At 47.8% G+C, this 24,442-nt stretch overlaps 1 protein-coding gene across 1 annotated transcript; it reads right to left on the bottom strand.

Moving 5' to 3' along the window:
- Nucleotides 1-379: 379 nt before the first annotated feature.
- MEIOC (meiosis specific with coiled-coil domain) lies at nucleotides 380-16,402 on the bottom strand (the record flags this gene model as incomplete). Its single annotated transcript, XM_084275413.1, has 8 exons — nucleotides 380-603; nucleotides 3,187-3,367; nucleotides 6,823-6,957; nucleotides 8,526-10,374; nucleotides 11,961-12,065; nucleotides 12,197-12,354; nucleotides 13,563-13,688; nucleotides 16,397-16,402. 8 exons carry the CDS (start codon nucleotides 16,400-16,402, stop codon nucleotides 380-382), a joined length of 2,784 nt encoding a protein of 927 aa, XP_084131539.1.
- Between the last annotated feature and the right edge of the window lie 8,040 nt (nucleotides 16,403-24,442).

Genomic DNA, 24,442 nt, shown 5'->3' with positions numbered 1-24,442 from the left:
GGCTCCAGTCTTTAAGAATCATTATTCTAAAAATTATTTCTTTTTAATTTCCTAAAGCAAAACTAAAAAGTTATTGGAAGAGTTGCACACCTGGGTTCACCTGCAGAAGTTAAATAATATCTTGGCTGTTAATTAATTAGTCTGATTATTTTTTTTAAGTTAACATTCACCGGTTGGCTTTACAATACTGAGACGTCACCTGTAATGTCACCACTTTAAGTAGAACCCAAGAGCCCTTAAAGGAAATTGAACTTCTCATCAAGATACAGCTTTAAATACCAATGGGAGTAGTTCAAACTTCACAAAGAATTAAAAAGAATCAGCATCATCTCTCACACATACACACTGCAGAGTATTTCTGCACGCAACCAGTAGTTGGTTAGTACTTGCTTACTTCAGCCTTTGGATTCTGGATGGCACTGCTGGGGGTGTTCTCCTGCACTTTCTCTTCCTGTTGCACCGTCTCCCGCAGAGTTTTCTCCCGCTCGAGTTTCCCAGCTGAGGATTTTGGTAAGGTCATCTGGAAGGCGCACCAGAGAGTGGTGCGTGCTTTACGCGTCGCTACGCTCATCTCTCTGACTGCCAAAGCCAGAGCAAACACATCTGCAGGGAGGAAATGGGGTTTCAATCCTTATTACACAGCTCATCAGCAAACGCTACCGGGATTCATTCACTCCCGTAATGCTAAAGCCAGCAGAGCTTTTTACACCCTTTTTATATCTGATCTTGTGTCTTGTCTTTATCAGGCTGTAAGAGTTCAGTCTAAGGAAGAACTGATTTTTAGGCTTTCACATGAGTATAAAGAATATAGGTACCTGTTTTGTGAAAGCTCCTGCTTCCTTGTCACCTGTTACCAGGAGCACCCGAAGCACCATGGGCAGCTCTGCTCCTGAAAGGCCTCCATGTACACACAAAAGGCACTTTGCCCCTTCCCGTGGGAGCTCACTGCTGAACGTCCCAGTGACCCCTCCAGATCCACAGAGTGGACCCCTTGCCCCCAGGTGGGGGAATAGCTCATTGATGGCATTTTATTAAAGCAGACAGATCATCTTCTGCAAAAAGGTGCATCAACCTCCACCGCTCTAAAATGAAGAGAAGGCGATGATGCGGTGGGCTGTTTAATAGCAATGTCTTCATGTACAGACAATGTTTTGACTTGAATCCCAGCCTGTGTGTGAGGAAGCAAATTTGATACCATCTCTTAGGCACCTGTTTTCTGGCACAACTTGCACGTTATTTTGGGGTAGGGGCACACTCCCCACTCTTGCAGCTGGGTCGTGCTACACCGCACACTGGGCTGCACAGAGAGCACACCGGTGCACTCGCCTCCAGTCACACTTCCACGGGGACTGGGAGCAGGGAGAGACTAAGTCTGCTCATCCAAGTGCTCCTGCAGTTTGTTTACTGGAAAACCTGGCACCAACCTTCAGCCAGTGTTCTGGGACTGACTGTGCCAGGTGAAAGCATTCTCTTCCTGGCAGGACTGGGAGTGCCTCAGGAGGGGGCAGAATTTAGAGGCCTAACCTCACCCCTTCACCATCTCCCTTCTCCAGCCTCACTGGCTCCCAGTCCCTGGGCTGTTTTTGGGAAAAACAGTCCAAGTCATCTCTCCTTCCCTCCATGCAGAGCAACCAAGGAAAGGTAACTCCAGAGAGATAAAGGACAGAGTACAGAGTGGGAGGACATGAGTATCAGGTCTTGCGTTTTCAAAATCCCCATTTCCACATCAAGCTTTGTGGAATCAAGAAAACCCACAGGAATGGTGTTACTTGGACTGCCTAGAAAGAGGCAAGAAACAAGCAGCACTCACATAGAGAGACATCTCAGAGTTGGAAGATAGGGTTGGCATTTGGATCACTACCAGGGAAGAAGGGAAAACCCCACAGTGATAACAAAATGGTCTTTTGAAGTCTTTGGCTGAGAGGACTATCTGAGAGCTACAGACATTAAGAAGGTCTTTTGTCCCCTTGGACAACATTCTGTAACATCTATATCCTTCTGAAAGATCCTGAAAACTAAATCTAGGGCAATCTCAAAGCAGAGATATGGTCAGACAGCTCTGAAAAGCTTGAGGGTTGATCTAGGTGACAGATGGCAATCCATAAAACTTTGTACAGTCGGACCCCATTGTGCAAAGCCCACTTCTTTCTCTTCTCAAAGCAGTTGGACCAGGGAGCAATCCCAATGTCTAAGTCCTCTTTTCCAGACTACCTGGTTCCAAAGAGCTCACTAATCTGGTTAATAAGTAGCACCAAGTAAAGCCAGCTTCTGTTACATTCAGGGGTTTAAACACCCCAAAACCCCCTTCATTTTAACCAGTCACATAATCCTCAATTAAAGAGAAACAAGAATGACGGTGAACAGGTGAAAAAAGTAACTACTACAGGGGATCTACTGAAGTAAACTTGAGAATCATACAACTGCACATTGGGACACCCCACAGGAGTAAGATGTAAGCCATCTGAGGTGTGGAAAGAGAGGCAGCGAGCGAACAGAGGACTCTCAGAAACGTAAGAAAGCTTCTAACACAAAGCTGTAGGTAAGGACATCACTGGTAGCAGGAATCCATTCGGCCTCACATCTAAGAGAGAAGGGAATCTGCCATTCTGCCTGGGCAGCAGTGAAAGATTAAGCTAGATATTCTTAATGCTGTCCAAAATACACAGAATAAAAGCATTCTGACCAATGTAGTTTTGTGTATCCATCCAAAATTCGATCTGTATTTTACATCAAGCTACAACAGAACATGCCTGAAGAGGAAATCCATTCCTAATGCAAGGCCATCTTGGTCTCTTCACACAGATTCAGCATGGAAACACCAAGGAAGTTCTACACAGAAATACAGACAGGGCTAAAGGGTGATGGGAACAGGAATATGAGGGACAGAGGAAAGAAAGAGACAATAGTTTAGTATCATCTTCAATCCCAAACTGCATTACAGAAAAAAAATACCTTTTTATTACTTGCTAGTTTATTAATTGCATAAATGCCCTCCAAATTGACTAAACCCATTAGTGTCCTAAACCCATCATCTAAACCCCACTCTGCCTTTCTCAAAGCTCCAGACACCGAAAAATAAACCAAAAAACCTGAACACAAAACCCCTCACACTTTTATTTTTTCAAATAGAGCACAGTAAGTGTAGAACTTCTCAGCTGCCTTATGAAAGCACGTAAGCAGTTATACCTCTGTCATCCTGGCACCGGGGAGCTCCTTGCCGCTGTCGATTTGAAGCATTCACAATCTCATCCTTCCTACGTGACTGCACGATGTGAATGACCTCCAGGTGCTTATCAAGAGCAGTGGAGATGTTAGCGTGAAGGGGAGAACTGCGGAGCCGCTCCATTTTTCCCAGTAAAGTCACAACCTAACGGACATTTCACACATTACAGGAGTTCAAATTACACTCATCTAGACTTACAAGAAAATTAACATATTACCAATAATGATTATTTTGTTCTGAGAGCAGATTCTAAAGTTACAGTAGTTAAATTCTTACCTAGGATTTCTTTTTCTTCTGTCTGCACAGCAGCAAAGCAAACCCAAATATTAGGACATCCAGCTTACTAATGATGGGTACATACAGCTTTGAGACAACCAGGTAACTGGAAGTGGTTCTGGGACAATGTGCATTCCTCTGAATCAAGACCAGCGTGGTCCCACCTCCATCAGCACCGCTGCAGTTTTCTGGGTGAAAATCAACTTCACAGATCAGGCACTTTTCAGCCAGACACCCCTGTGCCAGCACAAGGGACAGGCAATGCAGGAGAGCAGCAGTCTCAGGTTAGGTTGGTTAAAGCTGCTGTGGACCACACGTGCAGGCTGGCTTTCAGGATGGATACTCAAGGCTCATTCAGAGGACATTGAGCACAACCACTCAAAAATCATTCAGATTTGATTAGTTAATTAATTGAAAATCCATGTCTTTGTTGTGAATGTTGAACAATAAACAGGACATTACTATAAATTTGTCTGTAAAGAAGTGTGATGATTAATGGTCATCCACAGGTTAAAAATAAGAAAACAGAAGGTCTGGGAGCAGAGCAAAGTTCTGGATGATGTTTCCTTGCAACAGAAAGACTGTAGGTTGCCCTAGGGAAAAAACAAACTACAGTGGGAGTTCTTAAAATGTAAGAGAGGGTGTTAAAGGGATGTGAACCAGGACAATTTGCCCAAGTATCCCCAGAGCAGCCTGGGAGAAGTGTCAGATGTCTAAAAGCAAAATCCACCCAAGTCAGCAAAGCTGGGCTGCTCCAGCAGCCCAACAGGAACCACTGAAGGCTCAAATGCTGGCTTTCCCATCCCCTCTGGTTTTTCCAAAGTTCATCCTGCACTCCCAAGAAACACTTCCTTCCCCGCACGGCTCAGAGGCATTAACTAAACCTGATCTCTTGCAAAGCACAACTACTCCTTTCTGACTGCCACAGGGCTTGCTGAGTAATTCAGATCCTTCACTGGGACAACAGCAAGCCAGCAGTGATGCAGAGCCACACACCCCACAGGCGAGCATGCACCATGGGACACAGACTGGTATTTCAGTCCCAGCTTTGATGACTGCTCTTCATAGAGCACTATTTGGAGCAAGAATGCTTTCTGCAGCCCATACAAATACCATCCCTACTAGAAATAAGCTATTTCCTCTCTGGCAAAAATCGTTATCAGTCCACAGAAGAAAAGCTTCAAAATGCCAAGCTGAATGTGCAGCCTCTGAGTACCCCATAGTGGGGTGATATGACATTCTCCAGCTACCACATAGCTGAGGATTTGCATCTCCCCAGACACAAAGGAGATGAGAATCAGTCTGCAGAGAAGAGATTCTGGTTTAAAATTCGTTCTCTGACTATTAAGCAGTTTTTATAGTTACTGATGACATAGTGAATAAAGCTACTGTCACTTCTCCCTCAGCTACAGTTTGTTCTGGAACTGAAAGCACATGGAAGTCTCAAACGTGAAAAGCAAAATAGACTGAGTGACCACCAAGAGGATTTAACTAGATGCACAAAGAGTTAATCCCGCATTCAGCCAGCTCAGGATCTCACCTACCACTCAAACTGACTATCTGGGAATCCTTGGAAGGTAGGTGCCTTCATCAGCCTCCTTCCAGGCATACACCTCCAGCTGGCAGGGGATGGGTATGTTTAATGCTAAGAATTCAACAGGGAGAACAACATGGAGCTATAAAAATGGAAATCGGCTCTTAGTCTATATTAACCTGTCAAAAATTCTCTCTATGGCCAGTAATGAAGTTCACACTAAGCTATCTACAGAAAGACCTCTAAATACAGAATATCATTACTTGCCTGTATTTCCAGCTCCATGTGCCAGACCAGCCCACAAGTTTTAAAGCATTACTGCTCATTTGCCTCCCTGTACACATAGGAGAGGCCTATTTGGAGATAAAATCTACAGAAGTGCCTGTTGCTCTCATAGATTCTGTGGCTGTGCACACAAACAGCCCATTTGGCATGCAGGCACTTGAACCTTTGTACCTGGTGTTTCTCTTTGGTCATCAATAAGATCTTTGATGTGAGAATCCAGGTCTAACAGCCCCACGGTGCTTCTGAGCATCCTTAAAAACTACTCTTCAGTTGCTACCTAACAAGTGTCTGAGGTTCTGTACCCTTAGGTTTGGTTCCTCAAGTAGATAGAGAAGATTAAGTTCTTTTTCAGACACAATTTCAAAGTACTAGGGCAAGGAAGCCTTCTCAAAGTGGAAGCTTCCTAACACTGTTCTTTTGAGGTTCACAAAGAGTAGCTTGGAACATTAAGCCTGTCAGCACATCTTATACTATACTCAGCTGGATGAACAAGCCAGGCAGTTGCACAAGACAGATTTCAGCAGGCAGGTAGCAGACATGGCTCAACAGCTTATGCCACCTGTGCAAGACCTGTAGGGAAGGCTGGTTCTTAGCACCACTGCCTTGGGAGCAGCTCAGCGCACAGTCCTGGTTCCTCCCAGAACCAGCTCTTCTCCAAGCTGCTGCAGTTAACCCCACGACCCCTCACAGGGACAGGTTTTGGCATCTGTGCTTTCAGCCCACATCTGTCCTTACACAGCATAAGCATCCTGGCTCTGGCCTCCCAGCCTCAGATAGACCCTCACTGTTCTGCTGGCAGCTCAGCCCTGCTTGTGCTCCCCTCCTCCCTGCAGTCTCCCTGGCAGAATCCTGTGTGGGCTGCTGCCACCCGGAGAAGCAGGATACTGCACGCTGGCACCATCGTTTGGCTGCAGAGCCACAGGCAGCTCCAAAGACACTGACCATGCTTGTCCTACAGGTTGTGGAACTTTAAGAAGCAAACCAGTAACATAAAAATTGTGCCTGAAATTGTATCTAATATGCATCCTGCATTAAAAAAATACAAGACTTGAGCAAATATACATCAAAGTCCTACAAACATCAATTAAACTCCACAAATACTTCCTCTAATACAGTGCCTACAAATCTGTAGTGACCATTTCTCTGCTGAGCTGTTCAAAACAGAAAACCTCAGAAGTCAGGCACATCTTAGAGCTGTGCAGTTTGTCTAGAATGATTGCACTCTGGCATCTCATGCCTCTCTTGTGCTAGAAAACACATCCTCCTGGCATGTATGCACATAAACGTGAGCCTCAACTGTTCCGTGGGTTCCCTGGTAACAGCAGCAGCAAACCTGGAGCTGTAGAAATTCTAGCAGGGACTGCTGAAATAATGTTCTCTGCACAGCATTTAAGAACAAAGCTATTTTGGGAAAAATGGCTCTGATCATCTTACATATACTGTACTCTAAGTTCTATGTGATAAGCTCAATAGATTTTTTTTTTCCCCCCAGTCCTACACTCACTCTGGCTTGTTCACGTAGCTGATCCACAATTAAGCGATCAACTCTTGATGGGTTTGATGTCAGCCTTGGAATTGGAGTATTGTTAGCACTGGAAACCTTTTTCCCTTGGAAATTCTTAGCAAGAGCTGATTCAGTCTGCAGGAAAACAAAAGAATAACTCCCTAAGAATGTAAGCTGCAAAGCATGCTTCATTAAGAAACAAGAAGAAACATGAGACAGACTATTTTTTTACCCTTAGGGTTTTTGATTATTTTGTTTAGGTGCTAAAGAGGATTCAGGCATTTGGGATTTAACTGTTTTAAGTGCACATTTTAAGTCTTTAAGTTCACCTGTTTTAAGTGCACAACCACTTTACTCAAAGCAGTTCAACTAACATAATTAGGCCAACATAATGCGTTTTACAAGTGCTGTGTCTTCTCACACTCTGACTACTGCCTGTACTAATTTTGCCTGTAAATAAAATGGAGGCAAGTTAGAATTAAAAGGCAAGAATGAATGAGGAGCAGACCTCATCCACAAGTAATTTCAAGTCAGCAGTTAACCTAAGTTTTATATGAATGAGTTGAACTACAGAAAGCTTTTTCTTAAAATATTTTATTTAGGCATCAGAAAATTACTTTGAAACCTGACCACAAGATTTCAGATTTCAATCTCTCACCCTGTTCTGTCACTGCAGAACACCTGTAACAATAACTACCTAGCTACATCTGTTCCAAAAATGGCATTTCTTAGATTGTCTTGGTCCACACAAAGCTGCAGCTGAATTTTCTCCTCATGCCACCCCCAACTTCTCAGCATGTCTCAACTCTTTCCTTATTGCACTTTTCTATGCAAGCCCCTCCTCAAGGCAAGCTTGTTTCCCTTCTAACCTCTCTATTCAAAGCAATCACGGGCTTTTGTCAGGAAAGGCTTTGGCAAACTCCCCCAAGTCACATTCCCCCACACTGTATTTCTCGTGGGGGGTGTGGCACACAGGAGCTTCCACACAGAAGCTGTTAACAGCCAAGCAGCCCCACCATTCCCAGGTAACATCTGGACAAGCTTAAAGTCACAGCTCCAGAGCGGTTCTAAACTGGTGAAATTAAGACAGGTTTTACACTCCACAGGGGTAGCCCAAAACACTTCCACTGATGATCTGACAGGGCAACTACTTTAAGTAGGGCTTCATACACAACTTCCTGAACTTCCTCCTCCAAGTGTTTTAATATTGCCTTTTCTCCAACCTACATTTCTGGGGAAAGAGAGCCCCTCCAACTACATCTGAGGCTTGAAGCATTAGGGAAACAGCAGGTGAGAATAACTCACTGAAAGAACTCAAAGTTCAAGGCTTAAGAAATTGAATTAGTTTTTGAAAGGATTCAAGTTTAGTCCCAAACAAAAATACAGTTAATGGATTTGTATTCTAAATTTCCAGATTTGTTGTGTTTACTGTAGTAAGAAAAAAAGTGTATCATGACTTTGTTAGTCATACAACACACCTTCCACAACAGAGGCTGAAGGGCAATGTTTGAGACATCAGTTGTGCTCCCCATCAGCCTACAAACTTTCACAGCTTTTCCATCCAAAACTAGAGTGAAGGAAACTGAGTCCCATTACACATTTCAGCTCGTAACAGGAAGAACCACCCATGAACTCTAACTGGTTTGAGCAGGGTGAGATCTAAACCAAATCTGTGATATGGCATATTAATTCATTATTTTTACCTTCTTTCTTTCTTTCTCCAAAGCTCTCCACTGTTCATAACATTCTTCTAGTCTAACATGAAGCTCACTGGCAGGCCCACTGCGGGTTTTAACTTGCCTTTGAAGGCCAAAAGCTGGTACAAAAGAATTGTCACCGTACATCTTATCGTTACAATAGGGGTAGAAGCGTTTCAAATCACTGCGGCAGAACCAGTCCTGAGAGTCCATCAGGGGGCCAACAGAACGGCCAAACAGGTGAGCTGATCTCAAGGGGAACGTGCTTGAACCAAGCTGCTGGTTGTGCCTGAAGTCACCCATCATGCAGTTGTTGAAGTTTGGAGCCTGAAGGCAAGTCATGCGACCGACCATGTTACTGTCTCTGCTCCCCTGCCTGAAATTAAACTGACCCTGAGACTCCAAGAAGTCTTGGTACATATTCTGCAACAGCCCATCTCTGTGTTTTTGTCCTTCTAGATCATAAATTTCACTCTGTGGCTTCAACTGGAAACGGTGTTTGTTCATATTTTCAATCATCCCAAACTGCTGAGCTGCATAATTGTCACAGAATCCATTTGGCTGCTTCAATTTCTTTTCATTTAGATACTCAATGAGACTCTCTTCTCCACTCCTAGCCAGTGCTTCCATGCAAGCAGCAGACCGAGCTCGTTCTGCAGTGTTATAACCAAAATCAAGACTTGGAAAAAATGAAGGATTATCTTGGCAGTACTTGTGAAATAAATTACCATTTAAAGGGAAGTTTGAAGATGATAACTGAAGGAAATCATTAGAATGACTGGAGCTCTTTGGAAAAGTGGGTAAATGATTATTCAGCTTCAACAAAGGGCTTGGATTCTGAAAAGGGAGAGAAGCAGCCGTTTTATTTTGTGTGTTCATCCATGCTGGCCTTACATTAGCACTTGCTGAAGGGTTTGCCAAGTTTGGTAATAAAGGGAGTGATTTACAGTATTCGGAATTCTGAAGATCTGACTTGGAAAACTGCTGCTTTTCTACACCATTTGCACAGTCACCGCTTCCTGGACAAGCTGCAAAAGATTTTAGTCCATATTCAAATTTTTGCCCAAAATCAGTGCAGAATGAAGCTTCATTTGCAATCTGTTTTTCTGCTAGAAGTCCTGTAGCCTTGGGAAATGTGAAATTTTGCTGATCTGAAATAGTTTCTTCTATTTTTTTCTGAGTTCCTGATTTAACTTGAAACAATTTAGTATAGGGTTCTGCATCCAGAGCTGGTGCCTCCATAGTTCCATTTACTAACTTTTTATTTTCTTGGAAGTTACAATTGATGCTCTTGCTGAGCTTTGCTTTACCAGCATGAGAATATTCAGTGTACCTACTACAATCCACATTTTCATTGTATCTGTGAAACTGTGGGAGAAACATCTCTGCCCGCTTTTGGTGCAACTGCAAGTCTGCTCCTTTGGGACACATCTTCTCTCTACCATAAGAATAAACATCGGCTCCTGAGTCTTTGATTGCTTCTGAATACCCAGCTTGGGGTGTGAAGGTGTTTTTTATGTATGGATAGTTCTGATACGTGGATATTGTCTTAATATTCTCATTAGTCTGCATGCTGAAACAGATGGCATGATCATTCCTAGAAGGGTATAAACTCTGCTCCTCAAGGTCTATGCCAGTAAACCCAGGGTAACAATCATCTACTTTTTGCTGTGATGCAGGATTATTGCTTTGCAAGTACTGTTTTTCAGCAGCAGATATGGATTCACTATTACAAAACCCCTGTTGTGAGACAGCTCCAGCAACTGGTCTTTTAGTTTCTGGCAACAAGTCACAGTAGTCTACAATTCTGGTTGCATTCATGGGCCATCCTGACTTCAAGTTGGAAGGATAACTCCTTGAAAAACAAGAAACACAAGGTTAGATTCTTATCTCTGGTGCTCCTCTTTCATGTCCAAATGCAGGAAGAGGTTTAAGAGCTCAATTCTTCTCCAGTCAGTTCTCTTGATTGATTCAAAGATGTCAAACTCTATGCACTCCTGCCATAGAATGTCATAGCATGGGTTGGAAGGGACCCCAAGGATCATACAGTTCCAACCCCCCTGCCATAGGCAGGGCCACCAACCTCCAGGCCTGGAGCTACACAAGGTTGCCCAGGGCCCCATCCAACCTGGGCCTTGAACACTTCCAGGGACAGGGCATCCACCACCTCTCTGCACATTTCTGATTCTAGCTTGTCTAAGCCCACACATAAAGCTCAGGAGATACATACAAAGCCTTCAAGCTGGAATTGATATGTACATACCAAATTATGGTCAATCCTGTCAACGGATTTATTATCCATCACCAGTAAAACACTCCTGGTTAAGTATCAAGTTAAGATAACCATACTTCCCAACTACCCACAACCTCTCAAAGCCAGGTCCTGGCACTCCAGACTCCAAACGCTTCTCTCTCATCTTGCTTACTGCTTCAGCATCCTCTGTGGTTCACACTGGCTTACACTGCTTCCTGCAGGTAAATCATGAGTAAGCATCTCAACACGTTTCTCTTCCTTCCACTAATTACCAAGGATTAACACAGGACAATTGCTGTCTGAAAATTTAATTGTACCCGGAAGTCAGTACAGTTACAGCCAAAACTGGCAGTAGTGCAGACAGAAATCCAACCTTAATTGTCTGAAACAATCAGTAATCTTTTAATCAAGACTGACTTTCTACTTCACTTCAGCCACAGAAGTCACACATATAGAACCACACGTACAGAAACAACTGTAATCCTGGGAGAAGACAGAAAGGAAGGTGCCTGGCTTGGAAACCTTGAGAAAGTGGGTTCACTCTCTCATTCCCTAGATCTAAACCCCCCAGATTCAGACAGCAAACCATGAGCTCTCTCTGTCAAGTTATTATGACTATCTAATAATTTCTTCTGGTGCTGGGATATAGTCACAATAAATTCAACATTTGGATATGCAAATATTGCTTCAGCAGCACTAACATCAAGAAGTATTCATTTTGCATGGAGTTCTTCCCTCCTGCTGGTTCAGGAAAGCATATGATTTCATGTTTTGTGAGAACTGAAATAAATAAACCTAAAAGTCTGAATTCAAATTTTACATTAAGGAAAAAAAGAATAAAATAAAATAAAAAAGCCGCCTAAGGCATATATTCAAGGAGATTTATTTGAACACTCCATTTCCATGATGCTTGTTAAGGACCACTTAAAACATTCCAATTAAAAGAGTTCTGTAAATACCAGAGAGCCAGAAACTACTGTGTAATTTGAGTACCCAGAAAAAAAGCTTTCCAGTATCACAAGCAAAACATGAGAAGATTAGGGGGAAGGAAGAGAAGCTGTAAAGAGCATGAGGACTTGCCAGCAGCAGATGCAAAGCTGACTAACAGAACAGATATAATGAGATCAGTGAGGTAGTTGTGTCAGAGGAAGAGAATGCCAGCAGTGCTTGCGTGACAACACACTCACCCCTCAGCACAACACGGCTGCGAGTTATCTTGTTCATCCAAGATATTAGACACAAGTCCATATAAATCTGTTTCACTGCCATAATCATTCCTTTCAGGTTGAATCCTGAAAACAAATTGCATACTAATGAACACAACTGCTTCATTCAAAATAATTTGTAAGCTAAATTAAACAGGTAAAAAACCCCATCCATCTGCTCCCTCAACACACATTCTCTATCTGTCAGAGGTGACTACCTGGACTTCAGGTTAATCTGAGAAGCAGCAGGCTGCTTAGTATCATCTCCATAGGTAGACCACGGTGTGTACAAAAGGGAAGTGTCCACAGGTGCAGAGTACTCTGACGTTGAAAGGGAAGAACTGTAGGTTTGAGGGAGCTCTACATTTTCTTCATTCTGCATTTTATGTACAAGAAAAGCACTGATTTTAACACCAAACACATCAATTTGTCATTTCATCATTGTACACTGTTGTAACTTAGTTCACCCTTGCAGTAATCAGAGCATGAGAATCAAGCAAGCCCAACGTTTTCAGACATAAGGCTACAGGTCACTTCTGCTGGTGACTACTGCCCAGTGCATGTACACAAAGGAGTGAAAATCTCAGGCCATGTCAGCCTGAAACATCCGCACTGGTTTCTCACAGATGATCACTGGCAGGAGTCAGGAGATGCTCCCTCCCAATCATTACAGGTTATTTAAGCTACTGAAGAAAGCCAATTCTTTTCTAGAGGAAAGGCTTTCTGTCCAGTGTAAGCACAAGGGTGCATGTGCTTGATAGGTTTAAACATGATACACTTTCCAAGCTCTTTGTGACTGAAAAAGTGAACTGTTTTTTCAGGGTTAAATGCTAAAGATGCAGGAGGTACTCCTTTACAGAATAACATCGACACACAAAACCAGGCTTTCTGCCTATGGACAGGTGTCTCCACGGCTGTTCCCCATGCTGTAAAATACTTCTGTAAGCAAAAAAGATGCCCAGTTTGCTGGACTGAAAGTCATGGAAGAACAAAGCCACCTGAACCTTGATTACAGTAAGAAATAGGTCTAGTTTTGAGGTATTAGGAATGAGTTTTCACTCATATATCTGGATCTTTTATTTCAGTGAAAGTTAATGGCTGTGAAAAGCCAAATGAAAAGACAGAGCTGTTATACTTCACTGGGCATTTTCTACCAGTCAGACCAAGAACCCCCTGCTCAACAGCCTGGTTTATGAGAATGTTTGGACTCTATGTTTGGTATGCCATAGAAACATCTGTTGTAATACTTAGGCTTCTCCTTCTTACCGACTTCTCAGTTTTCCCAAAAATAGTAATTTTCTCCTCAGTTTGTCTACAATTGTTCACAGTACCAGAAGAACAGAGGATACAGTGAAATACTATTTTACTAAACACATATTCCTTTATCTGTCACTGTATTAAAAAAGTCACTGTCCTTTCTGATGAACATTACTATGATGGAGCTTTATTATGACTAAACCAAACACTGTGATTTATGTTGGCCAGTGTAAGCAACTGTATTAGAAATATTTTTGACCATTTTGTTTAGAAACAACCTAAATTCTCACACAGGATATACAAAAAACCACTTATAATCAACTGAACCTGTGATTTGTAGCAACCATATAGCGAGCCAGAGCCTGTCATTACGTTACTGAATACATCAGTCAGCCTCCCGCCAGCTTCTGCACTACTCCAGCAGCGACTGCCACCTCTGAATGCAACTTTAGGCTGTACAAAACAAGGAAAAAAAAAAAACAGTAGAAGGACATAATTATACACAGACGCCAGAGCAGCAGATTTTATACCAACATAAACTTCTTGAACACTGTAATTAACCTGTGGATTCTGCTCCATCTGAGTTATCAAGGAATTATTTTGACATGCTGACATTAGAGCACTTTTGTACTTACTCTTAGAGAAAGGATTAACCCAACAAGCCACCAGAACTCCACCAGGTGTTTAGAGAGAGGAGGTGCACATTAAGAGGAAACCTGTGTTCTCTCTGAGAACACTGGCTGAGCATTCCAAGGGCTGAACCAGGACAGAACACCACACTGCAGTTTTGCGTAGCTGTGCTGCTGAGATGGCTTCTGTGAGCAGCAGCCAGATGCTCTCTGCAGGCCCCAGACTGTGAACATTGTCTGACTCAAGGCCAGAGTTGCTGCTGACCAGGGCCGAGCCAAACAGCAATGGTCACAGCACCTCTGGGAATCACATGTAGGAGAAAAAAAACTGCAGGCAGATGCATTTTGTCCCCAGAGAAGGGAGTGAGAAGATGTAACAAGCTGCATAGACACCAAGGCCAGACCTGAAGGAGGTAGGAGGGGAAGAATGAGGGACTCCGGATGCCAGAAAGATTCCCCTGCAGCCCGTGGAGAAGAGCATGGTGGAACAGGTGTCCCCTCACAGCCCATGGATAAGGACAGGGAGCAGAGACATCTACAGCCTGTGAAGAGATTGATCCACGCCTCAGCAGGTTTGCCAGGGGACTTATAACTTGGTGAGGGACCAGGCTGGAGGAGTATGGGCCCAACGGTCAGTACCCCATGGAAGGGAGCCCTGCTGAGGCATGTGGTGAGGAGATGACTCCCCAAGAGAGGACTCACACTGTAGAAGTTCGTGGAGGACTGTCTTGCGTGGGTGGGACCCCACAGTGTCTCAGGGGAAGGGGGGGTGTGTGTTGAATGCTCCCCTCCTCCCCAGCTAAGATGGAAGACAACTTGGGAGGAACGGACTGAAAACCCCCATTCCCCATGCCCCTCCCCAAGATGGGGGGGGGGAACAAGGGAGTAAATTTATGATTAAAGTCAAGTGTGCAAAGAAGGGAGGGTTGGGGGGGTGGGAAGTAGAGGTGTTAAGATCTAGAGGAGTAAAGCAGTTTGTGAGGAACTGCTGGAAACCCACTCCCCATTCCCTGCCCCTCCCTGTGCCATGTTGGGGCTGGAAGAAGGGAGTAAAATCGTGATGAAGTTTAAGTCTGCTAAGAAGGGAGGGGTGGGGGGAAGGTGCTTTAAGACCTGGCTGCGCTTCTCATTACCTGACTCTGGTTCACTGGGTGTGTAGTTGTAGTAGGAATAAATCACTTTTCTTTCTTTTATTCTGTGTTGAGTCTGTTTTGCCCATTGCACTAACTGGAAAGTGATCCCTCTGTCCTTATCTTGGATTCCTAAGCCTCCTGATATATATTTTCTCCCCTTTTTGGCTGAGCAAGCGGCTTGGTGGGCATCTGCCCTCTAGCCAGGGCCAAACCACCACACATCACCAACTGCACAAGTAAGAGAACTATCCCTTCCACTAACGGCAGCAGAGTTGTCATTTAACCTTCCATGCATTGCCAGACGCCTCTCATCCTTTCATTACTGTTCCTACTGCATCACTTACGTTACACAAATGCACGCGAAACATTCCAGGAGCTAGAATTTTGCTGTAATACACACACTGGAAGCTACAGGGGGAGTCTGCCCTGTTACTTTAAGTACAGAAGAAATAGTTTCTGTCTAAAAAACACCCCTTCCCCCATCCTGGTCCTGGAAACACTCAGAAACAGGTGGCTGGTTGGAGCACAGAGCAAAACAAAACAAGAAGGCATCTTTTCTCCCCTTCATCAGAAGGTGAAGCACATGATGAAAATTTTACAGCTAAAATAAAGCTGACTAGCTAAAAAGTACCTCTAGCTCATAAATAAGTTATTTGTACAATATTTTAGGTATTACTGTAGCCACTTTTTGGAAATGCTTCCTAAATTCAGGAAAATGTCCAAGCTTTACACATCTAGCACACCAGAAGCACCCAAACAAACACTCCTCATAAAACTCTTGTCTGTAACTACCCAAGGACAAAACCGGCCTCTACATCTAGCATACATGGTCTGTAGCATCATCTGCCTTCGGGGTCACACCACAGTCACACCAATGTATTAACAGAGTTTCTCTCAGACACATTTTACAGACGTGGGAACACATAAAGCCGGAATTACTGCAGAGCACAGCTCCCTTCCCTCATTACACGTTTTCTCCTTAGCTATTCCCGTGCTCGGTAAGGGCACCCAGCACACAGCATGACCAGTGGCCTCAGGGAACCAGGAAACAGTAGGTACAGCGAGCTGCTGCCGGGCTGTGACACCCCAGCCCCTCCAGCCCACACACGCTCGCTTTTTCCTCAAATGCAACTACTTTAGGACACCAGAAAGTAGTTTATTCCTCACACTTTTGAGCTCAGTTCCACAGCGCCTGCTGCTAGGCCCAGGTCTAAACGGCTCCGGGCGGCCCTACACAGACGGGCGCCGCCACAGCGAGAAAGGCCCGGCCATGGCAACAGACACACCGCAGACACCCGGCCTCGGCCCTGCTCGGCTACCGGCGCCCACTGGGTTTCTGACGGGAAAAGTTGCACAGCTCAGCCTCCGCACAGCCCGCAGCGCGGCCCCGGCCCCTCACCTCCATGGCCGACCTCCTCGGCGCCGGCTACCGGCGGCGGCTACCGGCGACACACGGAGCGAGCGGCCACAAGCACAGCCATGGCGGGCCGCCTGAGGCGACGAACGGCCGTTAGCCTCACGCCGGGCCAGCTACCATCCCGCCCCGCGCCCTCGAAGGGATTGGCCAACCCCTGAGCCGCCTAACCAATGAGAAAGCCTCCCGGCCGCACCGCCCCTCCCCGCACCGCGTGACCCTGTCTGTTTGCCACGCGGTTATTAGACATCGACAGCCCGTACCCACCCTCGAGGCGGCGGCGCTTTATTCCTATTGGCCCCTCTCCGCCAACCCCCAGCCAATGACAAAAATCACCTCGCTCACGCCTCCCGCCAATGAGGGGGCGCGGAGGCGGCGTTCACCCGGAGACAGCGGCGCGGCCTGGGAGCGCTCCCGGTTCTGCTGATGACCCAACCCCCGGGGAAATGAACCCCAGCCCAGCCGGACCCAGGACTTTATCCGCCCAACTCTCCAGACCTCGCTGAACGGCAGCACAGCCTCCTGGTGCGTCAGCATCCCGGTTTTGCTTGCTGGGGGCGCAGTCTGTCTGTCCCCTGTGTGGGGCAGTGGTGGGTGCCGGCCCCGGGCACCCCGCTGGCTACAGCCCCCCAGCCAGGCTGTGCTGCTGAGCACAACCCCGAGCTCTGCCCTTCAGCCCGTTCTCAGCCCGCCTGTCCCACCCACGCTGCCTTCGCAGCAGCAGACACCTCTCCCAGCTCCCGAGGAAACCCCCTTTCAGTGGGTGTGAGTGTTCACCGGTCGGTCTCACAGCCTGTTTCACCTGTGACAGAGGGCAGGAGGCAAATCCCCTCCAGCAAGAACCTGTCTGAAGCCCTGGGGTTGTTTGCAGTATTTAACAGCTCCTTTTCAGAGCTGTTTCTCCAGGAAGGGACATAGAGAACCTCAGCTCTGCTGCTGTGGAAGCAGCGAGAACAGTGTCTCACTGGGAGGGGAATGGAATCCTTGCACTGTCAGACCTGCCCACAACAGCTTTAGGTGTCACCCCGATCCCTGTACCCACCACACTCATACTCTGTACTATGGTACACCCTTGGCCTGAGGCATCGGCTGCTTTGTCCCACTGTGTTAAAGAGCATGTCCCCTCCCCAGTTTTCCATGAACTTGGCATTCCCCTCTGGGTTACAGCTGACATTGCTACCTGCTGGCAGCAAACCAGAGCTAAAATCGATACTAATATTTTATTAATATTCCTGCCCTCTGCAGGAAGCTGATGTAACAGGCTGCTCTTGCACTAAAGCTCGGGCCCTGAATTGATTTCCAGGCTGCTGCGGTCGGCTTTTGGAGACAGCACTGAATTTTGCTTTGGAGGCCAAGTGTTTGCTGCCTTCCTCAAAGCGAAGTCAAAGCTGAAGACCGTGACTGAAATTCCGTTCTCCTGCGGATGATTACACAGGGGATGCAGCTCTGAACAAGCTATTTTCATCTCTCAGCATGAGACAGGTTATCCGATGTGATGTTGCTGTTAAGGAGTGAAGCACTATGGATCTGTTGTAGTCTGCATGGCAAGGATCTGGTGGGAGAGGGGGCTGCAGGGAGAAGCTTCTCCCAGGCCCAACAGAGCAAACACCAGCCAGGGTCAAGGCCAGACCTGCCACTGACCAAGGCAGAGCCCAACAGCGCCTCTGAGAATCACATTTAAGAAGAAAAAAAAATGCAAACAGCAGCTTTTTGCCACCAGAGAAGGGAGTGAGAAGGTGTGCGAGACTCTGCAGGCACCGAGGTCAGTGGAGAAAGGGGAGAGGAGGCACCCCATGGTGATGGAGAGAGAGAGATTCCCCTGCAGCCCGTGGAGAAGCCCATGGTGGAGCAGGGGGAGACACATGGAAGATGCTGTGACCTGCGTTGGATGAAGGCCCTGGCAGGACCTGCAGCCTGTGCAGAGAGCAGGTGACCCCAGGGGGCTTGTGACCCCGTGGGGGACCAGGCTGGAGCAGCCTGGGCCTGAGGGGCTGAGGGACATCCCGTGGCTGATGACTGCACCCACAGCAGTGACCCGCGCCGGGGCAGCTCCCGCCCTTCGCCCAAGCCCGCCCCTCGCCTGATCCAGCCAGCTCCCCGGCCGGGGGAGCATCCAGCGCCTCCCGAGCCCCGCCTACCGCGGCGAGGCCCCTGACGCCGCCGCCGCGCCCGTTACCAGAGGCCGGGAGCCGCCAGGACGCGGCGTCCCCGCTCTCCCGCCTCACCGGCGGCTCCTCCACACCGCCCCGCGCTCAGCCCGACCGACCAATCGCAGCCGCGCTCCCCGCTGACGTGTCCAAAGCACCCTCCCCCTCCCCGCCGCCAGGCCAATGGGCTGCCGGCACTGTGAGGCGGCCGTCATTGCGTGCGCGCTGCAGGCGCAACGGCCAATCAGAAGCCGTCGGCCGCACGGAGGGGAGGGGGGGGTGTGTTCCCGCTCCGCGCTCCTCAAGGCTTTGACGCGGCGCCTGCGCTGTGCCGCCCCCTGGCGGCTGCGGGGCGGGACCGGCGCTGCGGCGCGAGTGTCGGGCGGCGCTGCGGGCTGGGCGCAGCGGCAAGATGGCGGGGCGGGTAAGTGGGGAGGGGGGGGGGAGGAACGGGAACGGCTCCGGCTCGCCCGGCCCCCGCCGCTGCACCCCCTGCGCTGAACCCCCTCCGCTTCCGCTCCTCGCTGGGCTCCGGGGCGGTTCGGTGTTTTCTCGCGGTTCCGCTGCCGGGGCGGTCGTTTGTGGGAGCCCCCGAGGGCGCTGCGAGGCTGCGGCGACCTCGTCCCGCCGCCGTGCGGGGTGGGGTGGGGGCTGGGGGTGCCGAGAGGCCGGGGTGGCCCCTTGGTGGTGATGGGGCGTGTGGGGCAGGACCGGGGTTCCCTCCCCGGGGAGCCCTGTGAGGCCGCGCTGGCCCCTGTCCCCGCCTCAGGAGGAGGATTTGGGGCTCCCTGAGGGTGCTGCGGGGGCGCCGCGGGATGCGGGCTGGGATTTTTAGGCTGCCCGGGGGTGGGGGGCTGAGAGCCTGTGGTGACCCCTCAGCGCAGTGGGGTGAGCTCCCAGTGCCGCCTCAGGAGCGCGGTGAGCCTGGGGTGCCCCCTCTCCCTGCGGGCTGGGGGGGGGGCAGGGTCGTGGGGTCCCCCCCTGAGGGTTCTGCGAAGCTCTTGTGATTGCTCCGCGCTGCTGGCGGCATCTGGGGTGCCCTGAGGGAAGCAGGGTAAGGTTTTAGGGCACCCAGGGGTGTAGTGAAGCAGCAGTGACCCCTCTCCCCCTGGGCTGTGGGGCAGGAGGCTCCTCTAAGGGGGTTGTGAACATGGGCTGACCCCTTGGTGCTTGGGAACATGGGGCAGGCTCATGGTGTTTCCTGAGGGGCCTCCGTGAGCCTGGGTGACCCCTCTCCCCAGGGGCGTGTGGCAGGATTTAGAATCCCCTGAGGGTGCTGTGAGGTCCTCACTGCTGTGGAATACGGGGTGGGTTTGTAGGGCTCTGATGCCCTAGAGACTCCTCTGCATCCGTGGGCACCAGCCAGGCACCGTGCTGTCACAGAGGTCCAAGATGTGCTGTGTTAGAGGACACCTTGTGTGGTGGTTTTATAACACTTATTTAGAGAATAAATAATCCCTCCTCAGCGAGAGCTTAGATAATGTGAGCAAGTGGCCAAAAAGGCCTTGAAATGTGCAGGGACAGTCACGTCTGTCAAATCACTTTTTGCAGTGCCTTGTGTATCCCCTCTGTTTTCAGGTGTCCATCTCCAGGTGCTGCAAGATGAGGTTAAGGTTGCTCTTCTCATTGCTGTCAGCTCAGTCAAGCTTTGCTGGGTATCAGCTGGTGAAAGTCACCTCTTGCAGTAATGCCTGCTTCAGGCCAAAACCTTTTGTCTTGACCAAACAATGAGGTGATTGAGAACTTGGGGGAGCAGGGTTTTCCCTCTTGTTTTGTTTTTGCACTGTGGTTTGTCTGGTGGATACAGAGGCAGCTGGTGCAGTGGTGTGATGCAGAGCAGTGGTGAGGAATTTGGCCCTGTGATAAGCTCTGCGTCACAGGTGACCAGATCTACTGGAGTGCTGATGAACAGAAGAAAAGACCCAAAAAAAGCAACATGTTTTGCAGTGTCTCTTCTTGTTAAAATCTGTTCTTCTGTCCCTGCTCCAAATATGTGGTCTCACTTTCTTCCTTGCACCTTTTTTTCTTCATCTCACCCTCTGCAGCGCTGATCCTGCTGCTAACTCAGGAGAAATTTGGGTGTCTTGACCAGCTTTTATTCAGTTTTCTGTTGCCAGAAATGGCAGCCTGGTGCTTCCATCAGTGGTAAGATTGTTTTAGCCATAATGAACATGCTCTGAGACTCCTTGTAGCCTCAACCAGTGGCTGCAGTGGTCTTACCTGCTACTCACTTGTTCTCCTGAGCCTTTTCAGCTTCCAAGTCAACAGAGAAAACTACCTGTGTGGTTCCATGGGTTCATTTTTAGCTGCCCTCCTGTGCTGGGAAGGATTAATGATTGCTCAGAGTGATGGGAGGAAGGAGAAGGATCAACCCCAACTTTTTTTCTGTTGCTGTGAGCTTTTGTGCTACTAAACACCTGGAAAAAACATGCCTTTATTTGTCCAACCTGGAAGTCTGGTGGAGGAAAGGGAGTTTAATTTAGGAGAAAGGTTGGAGCTTAATTGCCACGTAATCTGGCAGTCGGAGTGGCTGATGCTTTCCTTGGGTTACCAGGAAGCTTCTTGCCAGTCCCTGTTTTCATGATTAATCTAGAAGCAGCAGCCTTGCAGAATTGCCAGATTATTTAATGCTGTGAGGGGGGGTTCTTAAGCAAAGTGTTTAATCTGATTTCCTGAGCTCCATCCAGTCTTGCAGCGTGGCAAATATTGTAAATCATCAGCCAAGCTGCCTGCTCCCTTCCAGCTTGCATGTGGGGTAGCAGCAGCTCTGAGAAGGCCAGGGGGGTCAGGGGAACAGCATACGTTTCGGATGTGACACTGGAGCTGTTGTGGTCCTTGCTTGGATAAATAAGGAACAGGAGGTAGGAGGGTGGAGGTGTGTGATATCTCTAGGCACAACAGGTGGGTCTTACACTGAAACACTGATGCAGTTCTGTTGTCAGCACTTCTAAAAGGTGCTTAAACCTAGAGAATGGGTAGAGTGAGATTTGGTGAGTACTGCTGGCCTGGAAGTTGCCCTGCAATGTGATTCAGAGCACAGGCAGACTCCTGTGATTTGATTTGTGAGGGGAATTTACAGAGGGCAATGAATGGCTTTCCTGTAGAAGGGAGACAAAAATCCTTAAACTTGTAGCAACATATTAAATAATTTAGACAAATGGTAACCCAGATCTTATTAATTGCCTTGCCTTCCTTTAGGTGTATTATCTACCCCTGTAATTGCACTGGGTTCCCTCAGTCCCAAGGAAGAGGCAGTGATTAACAGTGATTGAAGTTTACAGGAAAAATAGTTTATGATGATTAGAAATAATGGCTGTTATAATTTATTCTGTATCTCTCTCTCTGCCTGGTAATGATCAGGCACACAAACAGCATGAGTCCTGCCAAGACATCAGCCTCCAGAGGAGGGAATGGCGTACGGGTGTCTAGCCACATCCATAGCTGGTTACAGATCCCTAGTACCAGGATTGGACCTCTGGATGGTAACTGGGGCTGGGAATTGGTTTGGGTCACGTTAGGAATTACTTCTCAAAGGGATGTAGAAAGGCCAGATAATTTCTCTGCCTTCCTCCAGCCAGTGTCGAGCTGGTGATCCCGAGCGAGCTGCGCTTCTGCCTGTATCCGGCGTAGAGAAGTGGTGGAGGAAACCCAGCAGGTCTGTGTGGCTGCAGCCAAGCTGGCAGGAGGTCTGGCTTTCTCCAAAGAGGAAATCACACGTGCTGAGTGTTGATTTGGTACCATGGAAGTTGGTGGGATCCCCTGCCAGAGACTGGTAGTGGGATCAGGTAGTAGTGGTACCACTACACTGGTAGTGTTTCCTTTAAGGAGTATTAAAGTTTTGCAGTAGCTGCAACTTGTATAACAGTTCATGGTGGTTGGACATAAAGGCTGGTTTAGGTGGTGTAAATGGTATGGCAGCCTTAATTTTGCCTTATTTCCTCTTTGGGACTTGTTTGGAGTGGTGGTGTCATTAGGTCAGCGACAGGAGACCCCTGTTTGCCTTTGGGGGAGTTTCACGTCTGCATCGGGTTGGAAATGATTCTGGCTTCACTCAGGTATGGGTAGATGTTGGTTTACCTTGCAGAACTGTGCTGTAACTTGTCTAGAAGAGCCAGAGACTCGAGCAGAAGATGTACTGCTGTGGAAATGAGCTGCTGCAGCAGCAGTGGGAAGAGGGTGCAGGATGGACTCCATCCCTTGGGGTTTTGCTGTACTGAAGGTGTTGCTGGCCCAAGGTGTGCTCTCTTTCACTCCTTGCACTCAATCCCAGGGCAGTTTTAGGTTGGATAGTTTGATAGAAACTTTGGAATAATGAGGGTTAGGCTTTCTGTTTATGGTTCAAGCTGTAAAGTCTGGTTTCTGGTAACATATGGAATCAGCCTTCATAGATGCAGGCACCATCAGGCAACTGAAGAAACATTTGTGAATCAGCTTAGTTGGTTCTTTCAGTGTGGTACTGATCCTTCTGTCATCACTTAGCTTTTTTTAGTGTTTCCTAATATGTAACATGAAGAAATAGGTTTTTAGCAATGTTTGAGGGAGAAAACTAAATCTGAACCTCTGAGATCACTTCTGCAACTGCATAATTGTCTTGTGAAATGATGGCAGATAGACTTGTGCCCTCCTTACAGGACTTCTGTGTTGTAGAAGCAACATTATTTAGGATAAAATTCTGATGACCATGTCAGTGGTTGTGGCTGTGGGATGCCCGACCCTGTCATCTTTGATTAACCTTAATTGGATGCCTGGCTTAGCGTTGCAGCAGCAGCATGTCCAGGGCTTACACCTAAAAGGACACTGCAGCAGCAGGGAGATGGCAGTGCTGCTTCTCCATCTCCAGTTCTGGGGGTGCTGGTCTGTCACATCTCTTTTTGTATCGTGGGCAGGCCAGGATGACTACATTTTGTTCAGAATATAAAGGAAAAAATCTTTAAAAACCAAAGAATCCTTCTGAGGATCATTTCAGGTGTGAATTTCTTACATGCTACTTTTTTTTTGGTATCACAGCAAGATGTTCTCTGTTCCTGTCCTCTGCTCTGTGTCCTGTGCCTTAGGGCACAGAGGTCTTTCAGAATACCTTCTGGTTGAGGAGAGCCTGTAGCTGTGCCTGTGGAGAACATTCTTTGATAAAATCAGCTTGAATCTGCTCAGGAAAACCATTCCTCAGAAAACAGTTGTACTTAATATTTTGCTAAACTGGAATAAAATTATCTTAGATTCCTTTCTTTAGATGAAAATGTACCAAAAAACCAATCCAAGAACTGCAAAACAGATCCTTGAGGCATGATTTGATCCAGGTGGGAGTTGGTGGGTACTGTCCAAGCAGGGAAGAGGGTGAGCTTTAGGAAGCCCTGAAGCAGTGAGTGCTGCCTGATCCCTGAGCAGCACGACAGGTAATGATGATCTGACTAATTGCAAGGGAGCTGGTCTGCACAGGAGGCAGCCAGTCACAGACCCATGAGAGTGCTGCCTCAAATCTGGGAAGTTCTTTGGCAAGGACCTGGCAGTGCTGGAGGTCACCAGCAGCCTGCCCTTGGGCCAAGAAAGCCCACAGCACCCTGGGGGTGTCAGGAGAAGTGTGGGCAGCAGGTCAGGGAGGGTCTCCTGCCCCTCTGCTCTGCTCTGGGGAGGCCTCATCAGGAATAGTGTGTGTGGAGCTGGGCTCCCTGGGGCAAGGAGGATGGGGAGCTGCTGGAGAGGGGACAGCAAAGGGCTATGGAGATGCTGAGGAAGAGAGGCTGAGGAACTTGGGGCTGTTCAGCCCAGAGAAGAGAAGACTGAGGGGGATCTTCTCAGTGCTGAGAAACCCTTGAGGGGTGGGGGCAGGGGGATGGGTCAGTCTGTGTTCAGGGGTGCCCAGGGACAGGACAAGGGGCCAAGGGCA

Source organism: Gallinula chloropus, assembly GCF_964237585.1.
Source record: "Gallinula chloropus genome assembly, chromosome: 26".
Taxonomy (NCBI): domain Eukaryota; kingdom Metazoa; phylum Chordata; class Aves; order Gruiformes; family Rallidae; genus Gallinula; species Gallinula chloropus.
The sequence above is the reverse complement of the archived record's forward strand: the minus strand, read 5'-3'. Positions and strand labels throughout refer to the sequence as shown.